The 25,296-nt window shown below is 45.9% G+C and overlaps 1 protein-coding gene across 2 annotated transcripts in view; it reads right to left on the bottom strand.

Moving 5' to 3' along the window:
- Nucleotides 1-25,296, bottom strand: part of LOC146860193 (sulfotransferase 1B1-like) — an 873,417-nt gene that overhangs the window by 413,769 nt on the left and 434,352 nt on the right. For both annotated transcript variants that reach the window (XM_085644034.1, XM_085644036.1), the window contains one exon: nt 20,669-20,797. In XM_085644034.1, the coding sequence (XP_085500160.1) occupies nt 20,669-20,797 (129 nt within the window). The remainder of the gene's footprint in view (nt 1-20,668; nt 20,798-25,296) is intronic.

Below are 25,296 nucleotides of genomic sequence, written 5' to 3'. Positions count from 1 at the left end.
AAGGGGATAGAGCACAATGCACCACTGGAGATAGTGGATCAATTTCATGGGTTCTATGCTGATCTATACACATCGCAAGGGGCTGCAACTAACCCAGACCTGGACACCTACCTTTCTGATATAGCATGCGCATGGCTAGCGGACCATCATCGCGATTACTTAAATCAACCGATTGACAAGGCAGATGTAAAATCAGCCATTCGCGCGCTGCCCAACAAAAAAGCGCGAGGCCCAGATGGGCTCACAGCCGAATTTTATAAAGAGTATAGTGAGTTAGTCGCACCTCATCTGCTAGAATTATATGCAGAGGCACAAAAGTCTGGCATCTTGCCACCATCCCTCCGCCAGGCACTGATTATTACATTATTAAAAAAGGATAAGGATCCAGTATCATGTGAATTGTATCAACCGTTATCATTAATTAATCTGGACGCCAAGATACTGGCGGAAATACTGGCTACCCGACTGCAGCCTCTGATGCCCGCATTAGTCCTTCAGGATCAGTCAGGGTTTATCCCGGAGCGATCCACGTCTCACAACTTAAGAACTTAAGGACTATATTTGCAATGTTCCATGTTTGGAAACCGGATCTGCATGCCGCTGCAGTCCTGCTAGATGCCGCAAAGGCATTTGATTCTATAGAGTGGAATTACATGTTCCACATCTTGCAACGCATGGGGTTTCCACTTTTGTTTCTTGGTTGGGTGCGACTTTTATACACAGCCCCCTCGGCGATGGTGTGAGTTGGAGGCTTGATGTCACAATTTCTTATCCACAGAGGCACTCGCCAGGGGTGTGCTCTATTCCCACTATTGTTCGCGCTGGTGCTCAAGCCGCTGGCCTGCATTATTCGACAACGACACAGAGAATTTCCTACATAGGCCGGCGGGCATATCACTATACGCCAACGATATGTTGTTATTCATCAGAGAACCAAGACGCTATTTAGCACAGGTACTGAGGAAAAATATCAGATTTGTCCTCTTATAAGGTCTCCAAATCAACTGGGATAAGTCGATGGTAACACCATTAACACCTACAAAGACCCCCAAGCATAGATTACCCCCTAGTCTGGACCACGGACCCAGTAAAATACTTGGGAGTCTGTGTGCACCGTTACCCGGAAGTTGTAATCAAAGAAAACTATGGCAGAGCGTATGCGTCCCTGGAACAGCAGGTGGACAGATGGAACCTGTTACCTCTCTCTCTCTCGCGGATCGCATTGCAGTTATTAAAATGTTTATCCTACCACGTTTTTTATATTTATTCAGTAATATCCCACTCACACTTACAAAACACTTCTTCAAGGTGCTACGGTCCTATCTTCTCCACTTGATACGGGGAGGGAAGCAGGCTAGGGTGAGCTGGGCCACACTGACACTAGACTATGCTAAGTGGGGCTTCAGTGTTGCAGACCCCTTTCCATAGTACCTATGCGCCCAAGTGCAGTATGCATACTATTGGTTTACGCCGCATGCGTGCACCCCGCATGTAGCCGTAGAAGATGGCGACGCTCATCCTGTTCACTTAGCGGGCATTATTACACACACACGTAGAGGCATGCCAAAAACAGAAATAAATATGATAGATACAACTATAGCAGCATGACAGGCCATAGGCACTATTACCAACAAACTTATTTTATACGCTCCGGCGTTGTCCATCGCGCACCATGCAGCACTGTCAGTAGCGAGGGAAGAGGGTCCACTGAAGGCGCTGAGAGAGGTAGGCTTAGTCTCCATGCAAGATATTTACCCTGATGGACACTTCATCACGGCAGACGGCCTACACTACATATCCAACCCTTCATTACTGTTTAATTTTACCATACACAGACTAAAGCAGGCTACTAAAACTCACTATACTACGTATCCAGTGAAACACCCCCACACTGCATGCTCTACAACTGCTCCTGGTTGCTCCTTCAATGCGTACAATTGTCACCAAACTCTATAGCGAGGTACGGGATGAGAGAGCCATTACACCAGATAAAAGCCTGGCCCGCTGGAATGCTAGATTAACACCGCCACTACTGGAAAAGGACTGGGAACATATTTGAAAATTGACCAGTGCTCTCACGCCCAACGGCAAGTTGCGCATCATACATTTTAAGTATATCCATCAGATCTATCACACCCCAGTTAAATTACATAAATGCGGCCTAAGAGAAACAAACAACTGCAAGCGCTGTGGTTTGCCTGCGGGGGACTTTCTGCACCTGGCGTGGGATGGCAGACGCGTGGCACTTTTTTGGGAAGGAGTGTTGAAACACATACAGGAAATAACTGGGGTACAACTGCAATGTGCACCTCAAGTTTGTTTGTTGTGCCATGTGGCTAGCTTAAAGGGAACAGTGGGTAAATGTGTGCGTCGCACTGCTGATGGCCAAGCGCCGAGTAGCTCTGCACTGGGAAAGTGTCATGGCCCCAAAGACTGAAAGTTGGATTGAGGATCTGATGTACTGCAAGGAAAATCTCACACTATATGCGGAAGAACTGCCCACAAGATCAAGGCCTAGAGACATTTGGGAACCTTTAAATCAATACTTACACCAAATGGCTATGAAGAATTCACAGAATGCCTAAGGGATGAAAATACCAAATATAGGAATGTATGATGTCGCAAGTGTAACTGCTGATGGAATAACGCTTTGTTCGTCACTGTAATAATGTAGAGGTCAATCATAGAATGGTTGCATGTTTAGTTATTGTTTGCGCTACCTTGCACAGTAGCGGAATTGCAATTATTACTTGAAAATTTCAATAAACAGAGTTTTAAAAAAAAAAGTGTTTAGCTATGCAGCACATTATCCTGGGTGTAGTGCCGCCAGGGATTGAATAGCTGTACAATTACTACACACTGGGTGATGCAGTGTGATTTACAACTGCAATTAATATTTAAAGAAATAAAGGGCTTCTTATTCTGCATATATATTTATTATTGACAGGGTCATGTGTGGTCACGGAAGCGGGGGGTTGGGGTTGTAAACAACAGCTCCCAGTAAAAGAGTGGGGTCGATTTAATTTTTGCTTTATTACCATTTGGTGCGGCTGCTTTTTAGGTCTCGGCTAGCGTTGCAGCGCATGCACCGCCCGCATTGCGAGGCATGTAGTATATAATAATGCGTGGATGCTTTCTGGAAGCTCCGCCCACTCTCCGTCCATCTTTTTGATTGACTTACATCATAAATGCTGCCTTCTGATTGGCTTTAGGCTTGTTAGGGCCTCCTCCTGGCGGCCATGTTGTCATTTGTATCCTTCCCTGGCAATTGGCCCTTTTACTGCAACACTATTTTCTGACCCGTGTCCCCCCGCCCCCTCCTGCAGTTCATCACTTCTCCCCCCTCATGCCCCCCACTACCGTTTATGCCTTTTTAAACATCTACACTCCCATTTGTAATGCAATACGTCTTGCGTAAATGCGAGTCGTATTGCATTGCAAATGCTTGTTTTAAAGTAGTGCGCAGTCATTTACAGGCAGACCCATGCCTCTTGAGCGTGCCCTACTCAGCGTGGATTAGCCCTGTGTTGCTGGGGCAATGCCAAGGAGAAGTCCAGTGGCAGCCCCACCCCTCCCCTGGAGCACAAGGGCTCCAATCCGGAGGTCACCGCTACTGTCCTGGCAGAGACTGCACCTGTTCTGCTTTGCGGGCCATCCGAAGCCCTGACAACCCAGAAAGCTGCCTCTCTGGTGATTGGGGCTCAGTGAGTGCAGCCGTGCCGCCTGTCCCCCGTCTACCTCGGCTAAGGCCATACGGCCGAGTTCAGGGGTCCTGTTTAAAAAGGAGACTTTGCTCTGTGCTGCACCCGAACCCGCCTGAGACCAGAAAATCTCTCCAATACAGGTACGGCTTGCCCCTTTCCTGTGTGGGGCGATCGTGCTGCTGTGGGAGCTGCGTGGAGCCTGACCGTGGCCCCAACACGTTACCCCCACAACCACAGAGAGAAAGCCGCCAGAAGAAGGGAAAGCCACGGCCGATGCGGCCCCACCTAGCTTGACGCCACTGAGAGCCGTGAGGTAGTGGAGATGCGCTATAGCGGGAGGAATTGTCCCTCGTCTCCTTTCCATGCTGCCAGGTACTGTCACCTGGTTCTTTCTCGGCGGTCTGTTAGACCAGTTACAGAGTTGGGTTTGAGAGGTTCCAGTATGAATCCAGAATGTGTCTTTAGTCCTTGCTCAGCATCTTAGACGCCTTCTCTGCTGCAAGTTCAGCGCTGGGGGTACGCACCGTACATACACGGGTGGGGGTACAACTCGAATGTACACGGGTGTACATACATGGGGGGGTTTGACACGTAAACGGGTGTACATACACGGGGGTTCGACACGTACACGGGTGTACATACATGGGGGTTTGACACGTACACGGGTGTACATACATGGGGGTTCGACACGTACACGGGTGTACATACACGGGGGGTTCGACACGTACACGGGTGTACATACACGGGGGGTTCGCCACATACACTGGTGTACATACACGGGGGGGTTCGACACGTACACGGGTGTACATACACGGGGGTTCGACACGTACACGGGTGTACATACACGGGGGTTAGGCGCGTACTCACGGGGGCTGGGGGGGGTACGGCGCGTACCGGGCCCCCTATTCTGGTCGTTTCGCGGCGTACTTCGCTTTTCCTGCACTTTTTGGGTGCCGTGAAAATATTGCCGTCCGGACTGCTGTCGGGTCGATTCGTACTTCCTGGGTCGTGAAACGCTGCCTGAAAGCGTCCCGACGTCACGTCGGAGCATTCCCGGATCACATTCGTATGTATATTTTCGCCGGACGGTGTTTTTTACGATTCGTACGGAAATGGTGTTTCCGTGCGAATCGTACTTCCATGTTTGTAAAGTTTTACAACCGGGTACGAGTCGGACGGAGAAAACGCTCCGACCGACGGTTCGTACCCGGTTTTTCCAGGATCGTAATCGGCACCTTTGTTGGAATGTCCCAAATAATATGATGGATGACTCAGGTGCTACAATAACCATTTTGTCTGATATTTCTTTCTTTCTGCATTGGGGTGAGGATTGTTTTCTCCAACAGCCTGATACTCCCCCAAGGCTTTTGGAGAGCAGGATATTGATGTCTTGGGATTCTTCAATGGCTCTGTAGCATGCCTAGGTAGGACAGCTACTACAAATGTTGATGATTTTTATCAAGGTTAGATCTGGTTGAGTGGCAGGGCTTGGCCAAATTGGGTCTTATGTTAAACCTTGGAGTGCAGATACAAATAGTGGCAAGTGAAACAGTCTTGCAACTCAAGTTAGACTCTGCAGGTAATGCATATAGCCTATGCAGTGCATTTCTATCACATGTTGAGACACCCTCACACCAGCTTCTTCAGGTAATGGGTCTGCAGACAAGTCCACAACTAATTTTATCATGAAATTTCCTCAGATGTTTAGCAATGAGATAGGTTCTATTATGAATATTAAGCTTAAAATCAATCTTAATTTAAATGCTGTCCCAATTGTACATATGGTCAGACCACTCCCTTCAAGTGTGAGGGAGGAGCTTAAAAAATATTACAGAAATTGACTTTTGAAAGTGTTATTGTACATACAGAATCTGCAGAGTGAGCGAGTCCTATTGTCATTGTGTAGGAGAAATCTGGGAAGATTTTGCAGCTTAGCCCTTTGCTGCCGTCAGATGGTTGTGAGCCGTCCGACGTCACAGTGGGAGTGAGCGTCGGACAGCTCCCGGCCGTCCTAGCACCCACCCATGGGGAAGCACTGGTGCTCCCCCCGTGGGCCGCCGTTCAAGCTGCCCCCACTGGGGACAGCAGGGGAAGCCCTTCAGCTGCCCCCACACCCTCCACCCCGTCATCGAATGACGTCAGCGTGCGAGGCAAGCAGATGTCATTAGAGGATACAGGACATGCTGGAAGCCATCTGCTTCTAGTGTGTCTGGAGGATAGGAGATGAGTTTCTCCTCTGGGAGGGTGGGGAGTTTTTAGAAAGAGGCAAAGGAGGAAATGAAAGGGTTTTCCTTTCCTCCGATGTCTCTTTAAGCATTCCTGCTGCACGATCGTGTATGAGGCGCGATCGTGCAGCAGGAATGCTCGGGTTTTTCTTTTTTTTCTAAATGGCCTTTGTGTAGGGGAGCGGCCTCATTGTTTGGTTGGGTCTGCACCCCTTGGGGGGGGGGGGCAGATGGTAATAAAAAAATTTAAAAAGTAACTGTATGCCCACTAAGCCACCAGGGATTTAAAAAAATATATATGTTTTTGGGGAGCGGCCCCTCAGGCAAGGGCCACTCCCCTTTGGGGAGCATTTATTTAGGCTGTTTCTGCACCCCTGGGAGGGCATATCAGACCAAGTAAACTATAACTTGTATTGTGTGCCCCCTAGGCCACCAGGTAATTTAAATAAAAAATATGTTTGTGGGGAGCCGCCCCTTGGGCAAGTGTCGCTCCCCTTTGGGAATCATTTTTTTTGGCCATTTCTGCAGATCAACCTTGTTATTCTAGGCCCATCTGTGACCCAAGGGTGGCAGAAGCCATTACACACCAAGGATTGTTTTAGTGTTGTTGGGGAGCAGCCCCTTGGGCAAGGGTCGCTCTCCTTGGGGGAGCAATACGTTTTTCGGGGGCGGACCCTTAAGCAAGGGTCGCTCCCCTTTGGGGAGCATTTATTTGGACCGTTTCTGCCCCCCTAGGAGGGCAGATCGGCCAAAATAAACAATTATTTTATTGTATGAACACTAGACCACCAGGGATTGGTTTAGTGTTGTTGGGAGCGGCCCCTTGGGCAAGGGTCGCTCCCCTTTATGGGGTGATTATTGTAGCCGTTTCTGCCCGCATTGGGAGCAGATTGGCCTTATGTTTTCAGGCCCATCTGTCCCCAAGGGGGGCAGAAACCACTAGACACCAGGGCTTTTTAAATGTTGGTGTTGGGGAGTGACCCCTTTGGCAAGGGCCGCTCCCCCTTTATGAGGGTGAATTTTTGTGGCTGTTTCTGCTCCCCGTGGGGGAAGGTCGGCCTTATGCTTTTAGGCCCACCTACCACATTTGCTTGTCTGGTGGATAGTGTGTGGATGAAGAACAGCCGCCTGAAACTGAACTCAGACAAGACGGAAGTCCTCATCCTGGGACCATCACCCTCCGCCTGGGACGACTCCTGGTGGTCCCCAGCCCTGGGCACCGCCCCCCTGCCAACAGACCACGCACGCAACCTGGGCTTCATCCTGGACTCCTCCCTCTCGATGACCAGACAAGTCAACGCCGTCTCCTCATCATGCTTTCACACCCTTCGCATGCTTCGCAAGATCTTCCGATGGATCCCGACCGAAACCAGGAAGACGGTCACTCAGGCCCTCGTCACCAGCCGCCTGGACTATGGAAACACCCTCTACGCCGGAACCACAGCCAAGCTACAGAAAAGACTCCAACGCATCCAGAACGCCTCCGCCCGACTCATCCTGGACATCCCCCGACGCAGCCACATCTCCGGCCACCTAAGGGACCTGCACTGGCTCCCCGTCAACAAGAGGATCACGTTCAGGCTCCTCACTCACGCACACAAGTCTCTCCACGACCTGGGCCCCAAGTACCTCAACGACCGCCTGACCTTCTACACGCCCACCCGCCAGCTACGGTCTACCTGCCTCGCCCTCGCCACCGTACCACGCATCCGAAGAGCCACCGCCGGTGGCAGATCCTTCTCCTACCTGGCGGCCAAGACATGGAACTCCCTCCCCATCCACCTTCGGCTGACCCAGGACCACCTCGCCTTCAGGAGACAACTCAAGACCTGGCTGTTCGAGCAGTAGCGGACCCCTCCCCCAAGCGCTTTGAGACCCTTCCGGGTGAGTAGCGTGCTATACAAGTGTTATGATTGATTGATTGATTGTGGACTAGTGCCTTATTTGCATATGTGATTGTAATGTTTTATTTCTTCTTTTTATTCTAGCGCAAAGCTTTTGATTCTTGTTTGCAGTTTCGGAAGTGGTTGATCTGTAGTTTTGCATAGTTGCATTTTTTTGGTAAGAAAAACATTTTTGTTGTGTTTACTCCAAATGAGTATTAATGTCATGCATGAATGAATTTTTTGTAAGTGATAGCAGCATATTTAGTTAGTGTTTTGAGCATGAAATTCTTTCAATGTGTTTTGTGTTGTCTGATGTGTAATTTTCTTTTCTTTTTCTTTTTTAGTGGGATATTGTTGGTCCTTACTGTGTCTGTGCAGAGTAGGTAGTGGTGAGTCTAGCTGCTTCTGGGAAGTGAGTGGTATAGTTTTGGAGTATATAGGTCTTTGTGATAAAGCCGTGTTTATTACTTATTTTACAAAGTGTTTGTTGTTGTTAACTTGTTTGAAGAGTTACCTTTATTAGTAATGAATATTGCTAGCTGTAGAATTACTGCTCAGCAGGTGATTGGTATGCTTTTTGAATCTTCCTCTGAGCAGGATTATGAGACTGACAGTGCGTCTGAGAGAGAGGAGGGAATGCAAGATTCTGGAAATGAGTTTTCTGCCCACGAGGAATCATCTGATGATGAAGCTACTCTCAGTGCAGATGATGCTACTCTCAGTGCGGATGAAGTGCCTGTTCTAGAGGAGGACACTGATGTGTCGATGGTGCAGCAAGAGACATCGGGATTGCAGCTTGAGGCTGCAAGGCTTACTCCTGGAAGTGCTGGACTCTGGGTTGACATGGTGCAGCCGGTGTTGCCTGCCTTTAGTGGTGATGCAGGGTAGAATGGATTGTGACATTTTTTTGCCTACTCAGTTTTTCAGTTGTTTATGGATGATGTATTTTAGTCTAAGATTGTTGTGCAGACTAATTTGTTTGCCAAACAGTTTTTAAAGGACAACAGTGCCAGACTTAGGCCCCGCTCTAGAGCTAGCCAGTGGACTCCCTCAAATCTGGATGAGATGAAGACGTTTTTGGGTTTGACTATTTTGATGGGCTTGATAAGGAAGCCGTCCCAGGCTTCATATTGGGCTATCAGTCCCTTGATGGCAACGGCCATATTTCCTGTAATTATGAGTCGTGATCGGTATTTACTTTCGCTTCGGATGATTCATTTTGTTGATAATGCTTTGACGTTGCCACGAGATCACCCTGACTGTGACCGTCTTTTTAAGATTCGGCCTGTTCTTGATCACTTTGTAGATCAATTTTCATAGATCTATACTCCAGGGAAAGAAAAAGATGTTGATGAGTCTTTGGTACTGTTCAAGGGCTATTTGGTTTTTTGGCAATACATTCCTAGCAAGAGGGCACTTCATGGAATTAAGATGTATATGTTGTTTCAGAGTAGGACAGGATATGTCTATAATTTTCGGGTGTACACTGGTAGGAATTCCATTATTGACCCTCCTGGTTGTCCGTCCACTTTTGGAGTTTCAGAGAAAATTGTGTGGGAACTTGCTAGAGGACTGCTTAACAGAGGTCACCATTTGTATCTTGATATCTTCTACACTGCTCTGCAATTTTGTAAGGAATTGTTCAAAGTGGACACTTTTGCTTGTGGCACAATCCGCTCTAACCATAAAGGTTCCCAAAAGAACTTGTTTGCAAAAAGTTTCAGAGGGGGCAGTGTAGTGTCTTGCGTAGTGAGGAACTGCTAGCTGTGAAATTTGTGGACAGGAGGGATGTGTTCATGCTGACTATCATTCATGATGAGAGTATTTCACCTGTGACTGTTTGGGGTCAGGTTACTGAAGTGCGCAAATCTGTGTGTATTGTAGACTACAATAAGCACATGGGTGTTCATAAGGCTTACATTTGGTATACGAAGTTGGCCATCCATCTCTTTAATTTAGCAACTTTTAATGCTTTTGCCCAGATGGTCACTTGTGTTCGTGGGTAAGCAGGAATAGCTCAGACCATTTTGCTGAGTAGGGGCCAAAGTCTCAAGCCCTCGGGAAGTATAATAATCTTCCTTCGCAATCCCATACAGCACGGCTCCCCGCCTATAATCAAGTCATATGCAGGCACTTTCTACCCCTACAACCTAAGTAAAAATTGAGTAGTTCTGTGTTACTCACTACAAATATACTACAACAACGTTGACTTAGCCGAGTATACACGCTAATGACTTCTGCGTTCGAGCCTTGAAAAAGTTGTAATACTGACGAAACACGTGTCGGCTGTTCTGTTGTTTCATCTACGTGTCTACAATCTGTCAAAATGATTCATCTCTGTCCGAGACTGTGCCATATTTGTTTAACATTTGAAAATGAATTACTGTCTGACTGTATGCCAGTCAGTTTGAACTCTTAAATGTGCTCTGCTATTTGAATTCTTATATGTTATGCACGTGGAGGATCTCCTACCACGTACTGAGTAATATTGTGGGTGGCACGATATTTGCATTGAGCACGCCGTAAATATACATTGAGTGTTAACTTTTGCAAACACAACAGAGGTGCTGGCTGCGCTGTCCGTAACCACTGCCTCCATCTTTCTATAACATAGTTTTGTATCTAGTTGCAATTCATTTGTATTTTCTTTCTTGTTAAAAAAAAATTTGTTGACGGTGTGCGCGGGCTGGCGCTTGGCTGGCGGTGTGCGTTGACTGGTGCTTGGCTGGTGGTGTGTGTGGGCTGGTGCTTGGCTGGCAGTATGTGTGGGCTGGTGCTTGGCTGGCAGTATGCGTGGGCTGGCAGTGTGGGTGGGCTGGTGCTTGGCAGGCGGTGTGCATGGCCTGGCGCTTGGCTGGCAGTGTATGAGTAGTGACCTGCTGGTCATTTGTGTATCCATGCAGATTCCAGAACTATCCCACATAGAAATTTGAGAATTTTGTTTTTGTTTTACAAACTTTGCAAGGGATTCTGGGTAACAGAACCTGGTGCGAGCCAGAGAAGTCACCCCATCCTGGATTACCCTGGATGCCTAGTTTTAAAAAATATATAGGTTTGCTAGGTTTCCCGAGGTGCCGGCAGAGCTAGAGTTCAAAATCTTCAGCTAGGCACTTTGCAAAAAAAGGATCAGTTTTCACTGTAAAAATGAAGTGTGTCCAAGTTGCGTTTTGAGCCGTTTCCTGTTTTGGGCCGACCCACACAAGTGAGGTACCATTTTTATCGGGAGACGTAGGGTAAAAAAGAATTGTAGAGCAACTGCTATTACCTATTGACTTTCGATGCATTTCTGCCTTCCAAATGAAAGATAATGTGTAAAAAAGAAGTCACTTTGAAAAATGTCCTAGAATTCTCATGCTAGTATCGGTACTCACAATTTCAGAAATGTGCAAATACCTACTCTTTCTAAACTCTATATTTTGTTCCAATTTCAGAAATACATAGGTGTCTTTCATCCTGATTTTTCACTGTATATATTTTCCCAAATTAATTGCTATATACCAGGTACATTATAAAAAACCATTGCAAGACTCTGCTCAGCTATTGGCTCTGGGTTTGTCAGGTTCTTGATGAACCTACAGGTCCTATATATCCCCACAACCAGAAGGTCCAGCGGATGTAACGTTATATTGCTTTCAAACATATGTCATAATTAGAAGAAGTTACATGTGAAAACGTTGGCACAAATGGCTGTTTTTTTAACTCATTTTCAATTTTTCCTATTTTCAACTGTTAGTTTCTATAAAGAAACCTTAAAGTACCTACAAAAATGACCCCTTGCTGAATTCAGAATTTTATCTACTTTTCTAAAACGTATAGGTTTCCAGGATGAATTATTGCTTTCATACCCATTTCTACCATTAACTGGAAGAAGGTTGAAAGCACAAAAATAGCAAAAATAGGCTATTTCCCAGTAAAATGCCAAAACTGTGTAAAAAATGTTGGTGTTCTGACAAAGGTCTGTCTGTCCCTGTAAGATGGGAAATGGTGATTTCAGCCCCACAAACCCATTGTTCATACCATTTGCAGGAAAAAAAACAGACCCTTCCATTTGCAGCACTTTTTTCCCATTACCCCGCAAAAAAACTAAATTTTGATGTATTTTGGCTAATTTCTGGGTCCCCTCCAGGGGAATCCACAAAACCTGGCTACCTTTAGAATCCCCGTGATGTTTGAAGGAAAGGAAACACATTTTCTGGTGATACCTTATGTGGGTAAAAAATTACATGGGCCGAAGCGCGAACTACTCCAAATAGCCAAAAAAAGGTTTAACACAGGGAGGAAAAGGCCTAGCAGCGAAGGGGTTAAATAAGAACTTTAAGGCTGATTGCCACCCCCTCCCAAAAGTTAATGACCTACTAGCCAATTTAGGCATGGCAACATTTTTTACCCTGATTGATTTGCACTCAGGTTATCATCAGGTTCCTCTAGAGGAGGAATCTCAAAATTTAACCAAATTTGGCTAAGCTTTTGGGGACATTACCTTTTTATGACTTCCCTTTGGTCTGGCATCTACTGCCAGTGTATTTTAGAGATTTAGGGATATTATTTTGGGAAATGTGACAGGTGTCCAGGCCTTCCAGGATGACATGCTGCTTTTTGCAGATACCCAACCTTATTTCAGAGAGAGTATTATACATTTTCAAAGATGTTGGAGTAACACTCAGAACTGACAAATGCACAATTTGCAGCAAGAATGAAAATACTTAGGCCATCACATTTTTAATGAAGGGATCAAGCCAAACTTTTCTTTGGTGCATACCATTAAGGATGCTGCCCCACCCAAAGTCTCACTGATGTCATTTTTAGGACTTAGTGAGTACAGTTCAAGGCTTATATATAGGGGTATGCCTTTATTGTACAGCCACAACATGCTTTAATTAAGAACGGTACTAAATTTGTCTAGGATAGTATTGCTTGTTGACTTTTTTCCAGAATAAAAGGAATGACTACATTTGCACCTGCCCTTGTCTCTATTGACACAGAGAGTAGATGTTTCTTGACAGTAGATGAAAGTTGGTCTTGGTGCAGTTCTTTTGCAATGATTGAATGGTAAGGAGCAGACAGCAGCATTTGCCTTCTGCTGTATTAAACAGTCAGAGACTAATTACTCCACCATTGAGCACAAAGCTCTTGCCAGTTGTTGAGCTGTTGCATAGATTAGGACCTTTTTCAGGGGTTGAAAATTAGAAATTTATATAGATTTGTAAGCACTCAATTTTAATGCTAGATAGGAGTGGCACACCAAAGGCCTCTTATAGGCTTCTAAAACTGTTATCACACCTCCAAGAATTTTCATACTGCTGAATCCATCCCTGGTGGGAAAAACAGGAGGGCGGACAATTTATTCAAAATGCCATTAGAATTGGCCAACAGGATATGCTCTTAGAGAGCTCTGTTGTCCCACCAAACAATCCTTCTTCCAGCATGTCTAAATCTGCCCTAACCAGGCTGTATTATGCCCAGGGCTTTCGCCTTTAAGTGCAGGGGTTGCCGCTCAAGGGCTTTTCTCTACCCAGCCCATCCGCTGCCACCATTGAAACTGGTAGCTTGTTGGACCTGCCTTTGGGGCCTGAGTCATGACTGGCAGCCCGTGCCCTGACTACTGCTGCAAGACTTGCCAGCTCCCGACTGCCTGCCGGAGGTGTCATACGGCAGTGAGGTGTGCTGCGGAGGCCCCCGAAAACTTCAGACTCGCTGGGAAGATAGCACTCCCGACTCCTGGACTGGTCATCCCCCTGACCTGCGTTGTGGAGGATAAGGGAGGGGACTATGAGACTCAGCCCAGAGGGTTAGAGCTGACCTCATGCAGCTGGAGAATCCGGCAGATCCAGCGCTACAAGTGGATTACATTAGGGCCTCGCACAGTCAGAACGGCCCTGCAGAAGGTGAAAAATAGTGTGGTGGACTCCTCATCTCTGACTGGAAGAGGTGTGGCGCAGCGGCCAGGGCGACTGCCTCTGGATCCTGGGGCTCACGGTTCGGTCCCCGGGCAGCAGATCAGCCCATCACCGTGTGACTCTGGGCAATAGCTCGCTTAATCTTCCCGACGGCCCCCAGCGCCGGCACACATCTCCGGAGGTAGCTGTGCGCTTTACAAATACTGGACATTTACATTTACATTTACTGTGGAGATCCTTGGTGTCTGCCCAAAGAATTGCTTGTTTGCTGGTGTGGACCTGATCTGCCTGGTGCCAGCTGGTGGTGGGGCACAGAATTGGTTTGGTGGCATCCTCCCCTCCTTTTGCAGAGCCACAGAGTGGCATGGAACTTTCTGGTTGGTTTGTCATGACTCCGAGCAACAGGTGCAGAGGTGCCCTGGGGGTGCCAGGTCCTGAAAGTAGCTGCGGTGAGGGGCCTTTCCCCTCAAACTGAATGTCATCCGCAGAAGTCGGAAGAGTGGCCTGCCCGGAACATCCCACCACCCTGTTGCTGCTCCTCCGGTTGGGTGGCCCTGCAATTGTGGTTTGGAATATTGACAGGGGCCAGCTGGCTCCCACCAACAGAGACTTTGTATACCAGTGCTAATGAACAACCCTGGATCTGCCTCACTTCAGTCTGGGGACGAGTGGGTGAGCACCCTGCTGGCAGTCTGATCCTCTAACGATGCTTTGGTCTGCAGCTTGCCCTGGCTCCTTGGTGGACATATTTATTTATTTATTTGAGCAATTTGTAGAGTGCACAAATACCCTTGGGTGTCTCGGCGCTGCGGACTGTGTAGAAGATGGAGCCAGAGGTGGGGTGCCTATTGATTAAATAGCCAAGTTGTTTTCAGTTTCCTGAAGGTAAATAGAGTTGGGCAGGATTTGATATGCAGAGGGAGGGTGTTCCATAATTTGGCAGTGGCGACAGTAAATCTTCTGTCACCCTAGGGAACTTTTTTTGTGCAAGGGACCATCAAAAGGTTGGCCGTTGATGAGCGCAAGGTTCTATTGGGAGTATACCCACACAAGGCCTTCTTCAAGAAGTCAGTTCCAGTTTTATGTATGATCTTAAAGGCAGTGCAAAGAGCTTTGAATTTAATTCAGCTTGTTATAGGTAGCCAATGAAGTTTTTTTCCAACTACTGTTGAGATTGGTCGATACTTGGGGGTACCTGTTATCATTCTAGCGGCCGAGTTCTGCACCATCTGCAGTCTGTTGGTGACCTTTTTCTGAGCGTTGATAATAAGACCATTACAGTAATCAATTTTTGACATTACTAGGGTGCTAATAAGGGTTTTTACAGCATTGGGTGACAGAGAGGGTAGGAGTTTTTTTATAATCCTTAGAGTGTAGAAGGATGAGTGCATCTCCCTAGGCACTTGAACTGCCTTGATCGCACCGGCCCACTGACATGGTGAAGGACAGGTCTCAGTGCCAGGCCCAGGACAACACCATCACGCAGTACACCACCACCTGCCAGTTAGGATCCCACAGCATGGGCGGGCATCCTCGCCGGTGCAGTCCCCAGAAATAAATGCAGAACATCTAGAGTGGCTCTACTCATGGCTTTCCAGGAATCCAGAGAAGCACTTGAGAGACAAATCGAGGGTGTATCTGTTGAAATTAATCTCCTAAGCGCAGATCGACTCAAAGTAGCCAACAAAGTAGATAATGTGGAGTCCAACATACTTTGCAATCAGAGGTCTGACAACTAAAACAACAGGTGTCACAAATGTTGGTGGTCACAAATTCACTAGACAACCACATTGAGGATGCCAACGGGTGCTTACGCTGAAAGAATGCAAGACTCCTGAAATTCACTGAAAGAGTGGAGGGCCAGTCGATGGAGACCTTCCTATTGGACTGGGTGTAGAGCATTTTACACCCTGGGGCCTCTAAGATTTCATCACAGTGGAAAGGGCACGCTAGGCATTGGCCCCATTTCACTGCCAGGGGCCCCACCCAGGACCCTCGTTGTCAGCACTATGAACTAGCGCAACAGGGATTCTATTCTGAGTGCCTCCAGGGTGCTCTTAGCCCTGCAGTTTCAAAATGGCAGGATCCCATATACCCGAACTACACTCACAGGAGCGGCACAAGTCCTTCATTGCTGTCAAAAAACATGCTCCGCAAAATGAACCATAAATACATGTTGCTATGTCCTATGAAGCTCTGAGTTCTGTCCAATGGGAAATCATACTTCGTTGAACTTCTGGAGATGGTTTGGTCCTGGCTGAATTTATCTCCCCAATCTCTGCCCCTTCCATGATCGTACTAAGGGGGCTCAAATGGGAGTCACAGGAGCTTTGTCGCATTGTGGTCTGAGAGGACAGCACCATAAATACTACAGAAGATCAATACTTGTTTCCCGAGACTCTGATCACAACGACCCCTTTTGAAGGGGGTGCCCTTGGCTCTTCCCCACTGACCTTTGATGTGGTGCTCAAAGCTGAGACATCCTGATATGGAGGAGCCTTTTCATTTCTTAACTGAACGGTAACTTAATTGGTAATGCATCTAAGCTTGGATTAGCTATCTTTCCTCTCTTCAGGGAGATGTTCACCTGGGGAATAGAACCGGTTACAAGACTGCCTCCTGAGCCGCCTGTGCACAGGTGGCACACTGACACTGAATTGGGTGGATGAGCTTGTAGACTCCTGATTTTGTCTCTCTGGCATGGGCGGGGGAATCCTTTGGGGTTTGGCCTTCTATCCCTCTCTCCCCCATCTTTTCCACTTCGATCTTGTTCTTTCTCCTTCTCTCTTAGGGGTGGCACTCGTTAGTGTCTGTTGGGGATTTGGGCTCCATTAGTGTACATCCTAGCACTTTGGCCTGATTAGACTAGTATGCACATGTCATTTGGATATACCTGTCCAGGGATGGGGGGTGTTCAGAACTGCTTTTTAGAGTTGATTTTCTGGTTTAAGCTATTAACTTGCGGGGGAAGTTTTGATGCACAGTCACACTTACTTTTTACATAGCTGCTCTCGATGCCTACAAATTAATATCCTGGAATATGAGGAGTCTTGGTACTTATACTAAAAGATATAGAGTAATGTCTCTCCAGAATGCAGTTCAGATTGCATGCTTCCAAGAATCTCATCTCTTAGACTCAGGGGCCTGCAAATTGGGCAAGCAATGGAGTGGGCTGCTGTACTTCGCCAATTACTCAATATACACAAAGGGGGTACTTGTATAGCTAGCACCTGGGGTTCCTTTTGCACTGACATATATGGAAGGCAACACAGAGGGACGCTTCATACTTCAACAGGGGAGACTAAATGGGATTGATGTGGCCATCATGACCACCTACACCCCTAATACGGATGACACCCAATTTTTCTGCAAGATCCAGGAGGTTCTCACACCATCCATGGTGAGATTGGTCATCTGGGAGCACAAATTTAACTTTGCCTTGGATGGTGGTCTGGACAGACACCCACCTCAACTGACCCCAAAAACCCAGGAGGAAGCTCTCCTTCCGGGAGCCGGTGAACAATCTGGGACTCTGTAATCTATGTAGGGCCACTTACCTCGATGTGAAGGAATTCACTTGCTACTCCCCCACTCACAACACACATAGTTGATTGGACTTGCTTTTGGTCTTGTACGCCCTGGAGGGGAGAGTGCGCTTTGTGACCCACCTGCCTCAGTAACTTTCTGTGTACTACAAAACAATGTTCACAAGGAACTCATTTGAAAATAGTTATCTATCACATACAACATCAATAGTTGTCTTTGAGTTAATCTTTCACCAAACTAACATAAAGTTAGCAATTCACGCAGTAAGCCTATACACAACCATTATTTTACAAAGCCTCAGCCGAGGTCTTTTATTTAGCAAAAAAACTTTTTTCAAAACACATATAAAACCATATCATATATACAATACTCCTCTCTTTTTCTTACATTCACAGTGCAAAGTGACCCCAGTGAAACCATAACCATACAAACACAAATAAACAAAAACAATTGATAAAGGTGCAAAAGGTTATTGGAAAAAATTAAACAAGAACAGTTTTGTAAATAATATAATAATTCAGTCAGAGCTGTCTCTTATTTTGTTTGTCGACGGCGTTTCGACCCACTTCTAAATACCGGGTCTCATCAGGACTGTAAATATGGGGACTAGTTTATGGCATACACATGTCCATTTCGGATCCGGTATGCAAATTAAATAATAGTATCCACACTTTGACTTCGTTAGCAAATAAAGCATATAATTATATCTTCCACTGATATGGGTCAATTGATAGGTCGAGTAATTGACGGAACAAAATTCTTGGGATTTTGTGTTAATATTTATCCCTATTTTCGGGGTGACCCATCATTTTAGGGTGATGCGACCTGTTCTTATAATGCCTTTGATTTCTGCTGAATTGTAATGTAGGAAAAGGGGGCCGTAATACAACCGGGCAATAGCCGATTGATTCCACCTTACACACGCTCTTAATCCGTGTCTTGCCAGTAACGGACTGAATCACGCTGGCTCCTAGCTAGTAACTTTCTGACCATGCCCCAGTGCTCTCTTCTAGCTCAGCTTAGGGAATACACCCCACTCATTCCTGTGGTGGCGACTTGCCTCTGACAATTTTGAGTTAAATTGGTCATGCACCGAGCGACTGAATGGGAGGCGATGAAGGCGGTGATCCGTGGGCATTGTGTGGGACTCTCTTGTGGGATGAGGCGAATGCTTCAGTCAGATCTCCTACAGGTGAAACTCAATTGGCACACGTTCAACAGCTGGGACAGGCTAACACTTTGGGATCCCGACTGAAGCTGTCTGCCCGGTGACTGATTGAGGAGGTGAGTGACAAGCTGGAAAAATACACTCTTGAATCATATCACCAGCTCCTTCACAGAGTGGGTGGCACTTCTGGATGCCTCTTGGCCTGGCTTCTTAGAAGGGTGACTCTGCACTCTCCTGCTCTCCATGTTAGGTACACTGTGGGCAGGGACGTACGTGCCTAGAGGGGCATTGTCGAGACCTTCAAGACTCACTTGGGGGGCATTTACGGCAGCCTTCATCCCCCAGCCTTGGATTGGGTCACAGCTTTCTTGAATCTCAGTCTCCTACCTTGATTGAATGAGGGGGCATTCTTTGATCTAGAGGCCAATCTCACTTTGGAGGAGATTCGTGAAGTACTCAGGTGGCTCCCTTGTGGCAAGTTACTGGGTAGTGATGGCCTTCTAGTGCAGTTTTACTAGGCTTTTCCCCTTCTCTTATACAACAACTACTGAAAGTGTACCTAGAAGCTAATAGCATTGGGGTCCTACTGGAATCTATGCAAGAGTGCTACATCTCCATGATGCTCAAACCAGGATCTGATGGCTTGAATCCCTCTTTCGATAAACCTTTGTCCATGATTGACATGGGCACCAAAATCCTTTGTAAAGCCCTTGCTCTTCAGCTGTGTCCCATCATTCACCACTTGGTTCATGGGGATCAACGTGGATTAATTCCTGGTCGTAATACCATTGTGAATCAAAGGCGGCTTACCCACGTTTTACACAAAGTGGACAGCAGGGCGGGTAAAGGCGCTATTGTCTCCATAGATATAGCGTAGGCCTTAGACACAGTGGAATGTTCATACCTTATGCAAGTCCTGAGCACCATGGAGATGGGTCCCGATTCTGCTTCTGGGTATAGCTGCTGTATATGTGGGCCGTTGCCAGGATGAGGGTGGGTAAATTATGTTTAGAGAGCTGGCACATCAGCAGGGGACCACAACAGTGGCTCCTGAATGTGTGGACTTTTAATTCTATAGAAGGCTTTTCTCACTAGAAGCATGTTCTTTTAACTGGATTTTACTATATCTAAATGTGCTAAGTAATAGCTTTTTAGGATTGTTCGATATGGTTAAACATCATTTGTTTTATGGGTATTGTCTAGAAGTAAACAAAATTCTAAATTCCACTATTCTTCAATTCAACTAACATTAAGGAAAGTGCATATATTCAAGGGGTCAGACATACTATTCTAACTCCAGTCCAATGAGCACTGGTATATAAGCATATAACTGGGGATGGGGCATGCCATGTTGACTATTAGAATTGTAGGTTAACGAACATTAAGTTAAAAGCGTATGTCTAAGAATTTGTCAATCATTTTAAAACAACTACTATGAAAGACTAATATGAAAGTAACATTGTATTTATATTGTTTTAAAATATGCTGTTTTAATTTTCATATCTATAATTTATTCTATTAAATAAATAATGCCATAAAAATCTTTATTTAACCTTCATTTTGAATTTAAAATGTTTATATTATATTTTAAACGATACTAAAAATCTAAAACAAAAGAAAAAAGTACTATAAATTCAACGATATTAAATACCACAATATTTAAGTAGTCAATATATAAAAGTGGAATTATTAGAGTAAAAATAAACTATTTACTTCCCCTCGATATACCCTTCCTCATTAGGTTTATATTCATGATATATTGACCGATATTTAACGCCATTGATATTTTGAACTTAATATTCAGGATGTATATCACAATGGCACTGACTGGAGTTAGAGTGAGGGGTTTTTAGAGATAAGGGAGTAGGAACTTGAAGCTGATTGGGCAAAGTGAAATTGTACATTGTAATTCTTCATGTTTTGATTAAGGGTACGAAGGTAACCCAGGAGGCAGAGCAGCACCTCTAGGGCCTTATCTAAGTTTTCAAAGCAGTAATGTCCCTTTGTGTAATAGTCGGACACTCCTGACAGGAAATGCTACAGGAAACCAATAGCAAAAACTCCAGCATAACTCTTAATGGAAGACCACGCTCTGCAGAAAGTTTATCAGCCTAGGAGGAAATCTGGGCAGCTTTAACAATATTGACACACTTAGAAATCATAACCCATGTGCATGTGACAGAATACACAAATTTTACACAACTGTGACAGAGGTGCCGTATTGTATGGTTGTTGGGCTTACCTGGAGGTACTACTCCCGACAAAGCAAATTCTAACATAACAACACGTTTGTAGACAGGATCCCTCTGGCATTTTTGCACATTGCCATTGTTGAGTATTAAATCGATAATCTCACACATCCACGTGGTGCCTGTAAACAAATTACAAAGAAACGTCAAGAGGATGAAGCACGTCTTCTTAACATTGGAGGTAATTATGCAATTCAAATGGAAACGACTGAGAAGTTATGCTCAGGCAAGCTAATGGATTCATCTGTAGCCTATCAGGGATCCACAATAAGTGTCAATTCTAGATATAAAATTTGATCAACAATGCTTTAACCGATAACAAATGTGTAAACGTTTGCCTATGTTCACATTTCATATGCACAAAAGAAAATACATCAAGTGCAAATTGAAATGGCAACAAAATATGATTTTTTCAGTAGGAGGCTCAACTCATGGCCATATATTGGCCAATTCCCAAAGTCTCTACAATGGCACCACCATTGCCAACTGAAAACAAAGAGAATCAGGAGAATCCCAACTCCTGGACCTTGAGATACCCATTACACAGTGGGCACATGGGTGACAATTACATTGGATTGTAATTGTACTTAGATAGCGCCCACTACCTTGATGAGGTGTTTAAGTACTTTTATGAAGTCATCAACTGTTCTAGAGCCCATGGTTAGTAGCTAATGCATTGGTGATTAGTGGGATTAGTCATGTGCTAGGAAACTATTGCATGAGTTTACTCCAGTTTATTTGCTTACTACAGGGGTGGCTCTTGTGTGAAGGTGAAGATCGTTCCAGGCTTTACAAGGAAGGTAGGAAAAGGCGCAACCACTGGATCTTGTTCTGCATATGCAGGATTTTGGAAATGATCCTTTTTGCAGGGTTACCCCATACCTTTTACCTTCTTCCTCCTCTTTTTCTGACCTTCTTTTGTTGGCCTTTGGACTTAGTCACCCCCACTTCAAAGGCACATTTGGGTATCAATACTGGGGCTCTGACCCTACCAAATCAAACACTTTGTGAACTGAAGCTATGTCAGAAGGACTCCTGTGCTGCTTAAGGACTCATCTTTGCACTGCAGACTCGGAAGGTCTGCATTTCGCTTGTGTTGCCCTGCTGCCTGCTTCTGTCTGACTCAGCTAAAGGAGAGCTGGACTTTGTCTTCACTCCAAGTGATCTCCAAGGATTTGTTGGCTTGCCTCCTGTTAAGACTCAGAGAGATCAAAGTCTCGCTGGAAGTGGCCCAGATACTTGCAACATAGGTGTCAACGTATCTCCTGTCTGTGTGTTGCAGAGCCAGTGCATTGACCCAGTTGCAGGAGTAAAATCTACACATCGCATCGGAACTGGTGCTTTGCCTCCAGTGATCGACACAACGGACAGTGTATTGCTGCCACTGCAGCTTGTTGAGATCGACCCATCCCCTCAACTGCTTGACAGAATCTGTTTCAATAATCCACGCTCTTGACTACGGCACCTATCTTCGGAAGTGATGCCTCACCTTCACTGCATAGAGAAGATCGATTCATCTTGTTGCTTGTGAAGAGGAAAGAATTTTGTAGCCAGCCCGCCCTTCCACGAGGTTGGCCTGAATTTTGACTTTGATCCCCATTCAGCATGACCTAAAGTAATCTTTGGAGTGCTTCTAAGCCCTTAACTGCATTTATTCCTTCAAAAGTCATTATCTCGACTTCACTATACTGGATTCTTTTCATTTTAGCCTCATTTAGTTTATAATACAAAAATCTATTTTTATAAACCTGTGTGGTGTTTTTTTGTGGTGTATTCTTTCTGTTACTGTGTATGTATGATGGACAAATACATTATACACTGCCTCTTTAGATAAGCCTGACTGCTCTGTTCCAAGCTACCAGAGAGTGAGCACAGGCTTAGCATACCCTGACTAGAGTGGACGTTCCTGCCTGGCCTGGATGCATACCTCAGCCAACAAGAAATTCCATTTCTAAGATGGGGTGTGTGCGAAAAGCACTCATTTGTGGACTGAGAGCTAGTGACATTTCCACATTAGCAACAGCATCTCTGATTTTGGCGCTGTTATCATCACAACAGAGAAAGGTCATCACATGAATCAATGAAGAGAGCAACAACAAAGTGTGAAGTTCATCTACAATACATCTGCAATACAAAAGAACTCTTTAGACAAGCAGAACAGAGTTAATGCATTCTAAGAAGTAGACTTTCTTTGTCAACAAGACTTTCTGCTTTCACCTTATTTTCTCACCACTGGTTGTTTTCATTTGTAGCACCGTCATAGGTGCCACTCGCTCCTTTCCCACCCTCTCCTTCCCGCCTTTAGCCCTCCTGCTTCCCACCAGCAAGTGCCCCATCCATGATTTGCTTAATGGAGGCTGCATCCCGGTTGCGTAGTGGACGCGCAAGCTGACATGCCACTGGCGTGCCAAAGGCAAACCATTCTGCACCCATCCACACCTGGACAGTGCTGAGCGCAAGGACCCCTGGCCCTTCAGCTACTCACTGATATTTCTCTGCAAAAACTCCAAGCCCGGGACCTGGACTCCACAACAACAACTCCTGCCTCACATTTTTCCTCGATCAATGGTAGGACCGTTCACCTCACACCGCTGTCTCTTAATCTGCAATTCAGGACCTCATGCCCTCACTGAATCCCACATCACTCTCATTTCAGTGACCTCAACCACTCTGGAACCCCTCCGATGCCTCCTGATCAATTCCCATACCTCCTAAAAATGTGCTATCAATATCTGGGACACCATCACCACTCTTGCCCCAACGTGATCTTCATCATAAAGACTCGGCTTAGCCCACCTTCAACCCTAACATCGCCACTACAACACCCAATGGTTATAAGATGATGCAGCAGGACCGCACCAACAAACACTGGGGAGGCAGGTTGTATGACTGAAAAACACGTGCAACTATCACGCACGCCTTTCCTTCGCTGTCAATACCATGAATGCTTCATTACCACGCATGCATTGTTGACAACAAAACATTTTTACCATGCATATGGCTTTACCACGCATGCCTTTACTTTGAAAATGTCATGTTAAAGGCTTGGTTTATAAATACATATGCATAGTAAAAACATACACAGGTGCGCACAATCATGGCTGATAGTCTCCACCTGTGTTTACCTTCCTGTGCCAGTTGGATGGTACGAGTTGCCCATTTTGTAGCTCCATAAGGGTGGTCACAAAAGGGGAGGGACTACTGCCTTGGGCATGCTCACACTTACTGCCTGCATATCCTCCAATAAGGTGGCGATGAGCGGAGTCAAAGATTAAACTCTCCGCAGGCCGGCCGTAAGCCGGGACGGTGTTTCCGTCAACCACTAGGCCCATTGAACACTCGTTATTCCTCCACTGCCCCCTCAGCCATTCACAGAAAACTCCACAGTGAAAGAGGTGTATTCATTCTCAGCATATGAGTTGCAGCCTACCAGGGATCATGGATTAGGTTTAGCTTGTTCTAGCTCGGGATAATGTACCTTTAAGCTTTGAGGACTAGCATTTATAATTAAATGCTTCCGAATTATAAAAAAACTCCACTGCAGTGTTTTTTAACTAATAATGCTTACTGCTTTTGTCGCGAGTGTCAGCAAATTGCCAAATACCGAGCATTATACCCTTTTCCTGTCCCTGAGCCCTAAACTGCCCTCTACCGCAGCCCACTTTTCCTGCCCCTGACCCTGAAACCTCCCCTGCATCAACCCAGTTTTCCCAGCCCTGAACCTGAAAACTGCCCCCTGCTGCTGTCATAACACGCATGAACATTACCAAGCATTCTTTGCAACAAACATGCCTTTACCACGCTGATCCGATTTTGTAGTAAAGGTGTGCGTGGTACAGGCATATTTTTGTAAATGATTAATTGTAACAGACATGCGCGCTAAAGGCATGTTCGTTGTAAAGAATGCGTGGTCATGTGTGGTTACGACCATGTTATAAAGGCTGTTTCTCGGTAGGCATCGCCATCAGCCACAAAGAAATAATCCATTGCATCACCACCAAAGAAGACATTTCACCAGTCATGGAACACCTCCACTTTCACCTTCACAATGTCGGAAAAACTACCATCAGATGCACCCACACCTACAGACCCCCAGGACCACGCCCCAACTTCTGTGATGCCATCACCAAATTCATCGCTCCACTATCTATCAACTATAAGCAGTACATCTTCCTTGATGACCTCAACTTTCACCTCAACAACACCACAAACAGCAACTCTGCTAAACACTTGGCACGTATGATCAACATCTGCCTTATCCAGCTGGTCACTGACCCCACACACAGGGCCTGATACACGCTTGACCTGATCTTTAAGGTCAGCGACAAAGTCAAAAGCAGTCATGAACTCACCTGGACCGACCATGCCATCATCCATTTCACCATTGCAGGATCCACATGCACCACCACAAAGTCTCCCAGCTCCTCCCTCCACAACTGGAACAAAGTGACACAGACCCAATGGACAGACGCTCTCAACACCACTCAGCCTGACCACTCAACCAACCTGGAACAGGCCATTGAGAACTTCACTACCTGGATCACCAACTGCTCCAACAGTCTCTTGCCATCAAGTCAGCTAAGACCTGCAGACCCACCAAACAAGCCAGCTGGTACACACC

Source organism: Triturus cristatus, chromosome 3_1 (assembly GCF_964204655.1).
Source record: "Triturus cristatus chromosome 3_1, aTriCri1.1, whole genome shotgun sequence".
NCBI classification, from domain to species: Eukaryota; Metazoa; Chordata; class Amphibia; order Caudata; family Salamandridae; genus Triturus; species Triturus cristatus.
Note: the sequence above shows the minus strand (reverse complement) of the source record. Positions and strands in the feature narration are given on the sequence as shown.